Below are 5,416 nucleotides of genomic sequence, written 5' to 3' on the forward strand. Positions count from 1 at the left end.
ACAACAGAAATTGGCACATTGTAAATCAATTATACTTTAATAATTATACTTTAATAATTTAATACTTTAATACTTTAATAATTATACTTTAATACTTTAATAATTATACTTTAGTAATTTAATAAACATACTTAATGTATTTGAAGAAATTATAGCTGAAAACTCCCAAAACTAAAGAAAGAAACAGATATCCAGGTATAAGAAGCATAGAGCATCCTAAACAAAATGAACCTAAAAACACCCACAGTAAGACACATCATGATAAAAATGGCAAAAGTTAAAGGTAAAAAGATGAATCTAAAGGCAGAAAGAGAAAAACAAAGTTACAAGGAAACTTCTATAAGGCTATCAGCTGATTTCTCTACGGAAACATCACAGACCAGAACAGAGAGGAATGATGTATTCAAAGTCCTGAAAGGAAATTACCTGAAACCTAGGATACTCTACCTAACAAGATTATCAATTCAAATATAAGGAAAGAAAGAATTTCTCAGAAAAGAGAAAACTGAAAGAATACAGCAAAACTAGACATCACCTATGAGAAATATTGAAAATTCTTCTCTAAATAGAAAAGAAGCAAGAATTATAGAAAATGGAAAAACATTAGGAAAGGCAAATATATAAAAACATTGAGGGAGTTCCCATCGTGGCGCAGTGGTTAACGAATCCGACTAGGAACTATGAGGTTGCGTGTTCGGTCCCTGCCCTTGCTCAGTGGGTTAACCATCCGGCATTGCCGTGAGATGTGGTGTAGGTTTCAGATGCAGCTCGGATCCCACGTTACTGTGGCTCTGGCGTAGGCCGGTGGCTACAGCTCCGATTCAGCCCCTAGCCTGGGAACCTCCATATGCCGCGGGGAGCGGCCCAAGAAATAGCAACAACAACAACAACAACAATAACAACAACAACAAAAAGACAAAAAAAAAAAAAAAACATTGAGGATCACTTTAAAAAGTCAATACATAGATTAAGAACAATCAAAAACTTTTGTAAACATGATTATAACTGCAAAAAGATAAACATGAAGATGTAAAATAGACATCAAAATCACAAAATGTTAGGGAGGGGTATAAAAATGTAGATCATTTAGAATATGTTTAAACTTATATGACTATCAGTCTAAAGCAATTACATAAAGTTATGGGTTAACATACTGGAAAATCAGGATAACCACAAATCAAAAACCTACAATAGAGTCTCAAAAAGCCAAAAAGAAAGGGAAAATCATCAAACCACAAAAGGAAATACAAAAAGAAGAAAGAAATAAAGAATAATTACCAAATCAACTTGAAAACAAGGTTTAGAATGGTAATAAACCCTTACTTATCAATGATTACTTTAAATGTCAACAGACAAATTGCTCATATCCAAAGACAGAGAGTGGAAGATTGGATTAAAGAACAAGAACCTTTGGTGTTCCCATTGTGGCTCAGCAGAAATGAATCTGTCTTGTATTCATGAGGACACAGGTTCAATCTCAGGCCTTATTCAGAGGGTTAAGATTCTGGCATTGCTGTGAGCTGCAGTGTAGGTTGCAGAGGCAGCTCAGATGCCAAGTTGCTATGGCTGTGGTATAGGCAGGTGGCTACAGCTCTGATTTGACCACTACCCTGGGAAACTCCATATGCCACAGACCACAGGTGCAGCTATTAAAAAGAAAAAAAAAAGAACCAAGAACCTACAAAGAACCCACAATATGCTGCCTCAGAGACTCACTTTAGAGTGAAAGACACACATGGATTTGAACATGAGGGGATGGAAAAATATATTTCACGCCAATGGAAAAGACACGAAAGCATGGGTAGCAATACTCATATCAGACAAAATAGACTTGAAAACAACATCTATAAAGAAAAAAAGAAAGTCTTTATATAACGATAAGGGATTCAGTTCAAAAATAATATATTACACTTGTTAATATGTATGCAAACAAAAAGGAAATAACTAAATATATAAAACAAATACTAGAAAATATAAAGAGAGAAATTGACAGGATTACAATAACAGTAGAAGACTTTAATACCGCAATGACATCAATGGACAGGTCATCCAGAAAGAAAATTGATAAGGCAGCAGAGATTTTAGATGACACAATAGAACAGTTGGATTTAATTGATATCTGCAACACATTACATTTGGAAAAACAGAATAAACATTCTTTGGAAGCATACATGGAACATTCTCTACAATAGATCACATACTAGGATACAAAGAAGTAATGTCAGGCATCCAGGATGAAGCACACTTAATGTTCAATTCAATTATTGGAAATATATCAACCTCAGAGTAAGTGAAAAGAAGGATATCTACATTTATTGCTTTCTTATTATGTACAAACATTACCTGTTTATTCCTAGAATGTTTAGGTCCTATATCATTAAAAATAAAGAATTCGAATGAGTGAGAGTTAAAAGAAAATACTAAACTTGTCCACAAAACTAAAAACACAAAATATCTGCAAAAAAAAAAAGATGTCAATTTTAAGTATATGAAAAGAGAGTTGTTCCTCTTTCCAGGATCTTTTGCCCATCAATGATAAACTACAATATAACCATAGATATAGTAGGAGTAAGTCACACAGTAATGAAGATATACAAATGATCCCAGTTCTCCCCAAGTTTCATTAAGAAGTACAAAAAGAAGCAATACTCATTTGCAAAGCAAGAAGAGGTGTGAAGGCCATAGGAGCTACAAAGATGATGTGATAAAAGAGGAAAGGTTTGCAGATCTACATGTTTAGTTTTTCTGCATTTTCCAACATACACTCCAAATGTGTGGCACAGGTACTGAGATTAGATTGCTTGGCTGAGCAACCTCCTCATGGCCCTTTTGATGTCTCTGTTCTTCAGACTGTAGATAAAGGGGTTCAGCAGGGGGGTGACCACAGTGTACATCACCGAGGCCACTGCATCCTTCCTGAGAGAATGTGAGATGGTTGAGCTGAGATACACCCCAAAACCTGTTCCATAAAATAAGCAAACAACTGCCAGGTGAGAGCCACAGGTGGAGAAGGCCTTATACTTCTGACCTAATGAAGGCACTCTCAGAATGGAGGAAAGAATTTTACAGTAAGAGAAAAAGATTCCTGATATAGGGAGAAAACCAAAAATGGCACCAACAAAATACACAATAATGTTATTGGTGAAGATATCAGAACAGGCAAGGTTGAGGAGTTGAGAAGGGTCACAGAAGAAATTAGGAATTTTCACATCCTTGAAGCAGGTAAGTCGTAACACAATCCAATTGTGCACCTGGGAGTCCAAAATGCTGACCAAAAAGACATCAAAACTAAGAAGCAGCAGAGGCGTGGATGCATGATGACCAGGTAGTGCAGTGGATGACAGATGGCCACAAACCTGTCATAGGCCATCAGAGACAGAAGCATATCATCCATGCTTCCAAAAAGGACGAAAGTAGACATCTGTGTCAGGCAGCCAGCAAAAGAGATGACTCTGCTGTGAGTTTGGATGTTCCCAATCATCTTGGGGATGGTGGCAGAGACAAAGCCCATGTCAGCCAAGGACAAGCTGGAGAAGAAGAAGTACATGGGGGTGTGAAGGTGGGAGTCAGAGGCAACAGTCAGGATGATGAGCAGGTTCCCCAACATGGTGACCAGGTACATGGACAGAAATAGCCCAAGGAAGAAGGGCTGCAGTTCTGGATCATCTGAGAGTCCCAGGAGGAAGAATTCCGAGACACGTGTTAGATTTTGCTGTTCCATGAGGCTTGGATGCTTTGGGGAAAAGAAGATTGGAAAAAATAAGATAAGTAAATGTCATCAAATACTGTGTGTTTTGGGGATATAAGCAATTCTTTTGTATTGTCACTTTACAATACACTTTAGTAACTTCAATAATATTTTCTCAGTGTGACAAATTCTATCTGCTTGAACTGTTCCCTCATTGGTTTCTGTTTAGTCACCTCATTCTATATACACTTATCTTATAGAAACTGGAATGAAGGGTAATGAGAAGCAAGACTGTTGGAGATAACAGAGTCATGATCAGAGTTTTCCTATGCTGCAGCATGTTAGGGATCCAGGGTTTTACTGTAGTGGATTGGGTTGCTGCTATGGTGTGGGTTCAATCCCTGGCCCAGGAACTTCCACATGCCATGGGTGCAGCTAGAGAGAGAGAGAGAGAGAGAGAGAGAGAGAGAGAGAGAGAGAGAGAGAGAGAGAGAAAATAGAGCCATGATCTCAGTAAAATATAGCCTACTCTTTAGTAAAAATATAGAATGAGGTGTTCCCGTTGTGGCTCAGTGGTAACAAATCTGACTAGTGCCCATGAGGACATGGGCTCTATTCCTGGCCTAGGTCAGTGGGTTAAGGATCTGGCATTGTGGTGAGCTGTGGTATACGTCACAGACACAGCTCAGATCTGGTGTTGCTGTGGCTGTGGTCTAGTATGGCAGCTGCTGCTCCAATTAAACCTCTAGCCTGGGACCTTCCATATGCTACTAGTGTGACCCTAAGAAGTCAAAAATAGAGAAAAAATATATAGAATGATAAATTCCCTTCCTTCTTTAATAAAAATATATAATTCAAAATTAATGATATTAGGACATGGTTATATATAAACCTCGTATTATTCTAATACAATTCCATATATGTCCTTTAGCTAGAATATTTATAAATACTCTATAAAGCACAATACTGTGGAGCTCCCTTGTGGCACAAACAGGTTAAGGGTCAGGCTTTGTCACTGTTGCGGCTTGGGTTGCTTTTGTGATGTGGGTTCAGTCCCTGGCCCAGGAGCTTCCACATACTGCAGGTGCAGCCAATAAAAAAAAAAAAAAAACACAACACTGTGTAAACTGTAAGCTAAGTTAAAGTTGAATGTTAAGAATCAGAAAATATTTTTGGCCAGGCCCACAGCACATGAAAATTCTCAGGTCAGGGACTGAACCTGTGCCACCGCAGTGACAACACTAGATCCTTAATTCACTGAGCCATCAGGGAACTCTAGAAAACAAATTTTATGTGATAATTATCTTCACGAGTTTTATCATTCTTGAGTTTTCTTTATTCCCTCCATAAAAATAAGTTTCTCAAATATGAGGGGTGTCTTTTATGAGACTGAGGCTCTACCTACTGAAAGGGCTTTTAAAAGTCATTTGGTATATACTTCATATCTTTGGCTTTTCTGGACTTCAAATTTTGATAAGTAATCACCTAATCATAAAGCATTGATGACTACCAAAATTGTGTTAATATACAGAATTTTGTTTTCTTTTTAGAGCCATAACTGCAGAATATGGAATTTCCCAGGCTAGGGGTCAAATCAGAGCCACAGCTGCCACAGCAGGACTGCATCCAAGCTGCATCTGTGACCTATGCCTCAGCCTTCAGCAACACTGGACCCTTAACCCACTGAGCGAGGCTGGGGTCGAACCTGCATCCTCATGGCTACTAATT

The 5,416-nt window shown here is 38.0% G+C and overlaps 1 protein-coding gene across 1 annotated transcript; it reads right to left on the reverse strand.

Annotated features, from left to right (window-relative positions):
- Positions 1-2,792: 2,792 nt before the first annotated feature.
- Positions 2,793-3,721, reverse strand: LOC110258564 (olfactory receptor 7E178-like). Its single transcript, XM_085015276.1, is given in 2 exon segments — positions 2,793-3,274; positions 3,277-3,721. Coding segments are annotated over 2 exon segments (927 nt in total).
- Positions 3,722-5,416: the final 1,695 nt, after the last annotated feature.

The sequence above is a fragment of the Sus scrofa genome, chromosome 2, assembly GCF_054392235.1.
Source record: "Sus scrofa isolate SSC_HxYL_T2T_F1_AM1 chromosome 2, Sscrofa_HxYL_maternal_Yorkshire_Landrace_v2.0, whole genome shotgun sequence".
NCBI lineage: Eukaryota > Metazoa > Chordata > Mammalia > Artiodactyla > Suidae > Sus > Sus scrofa.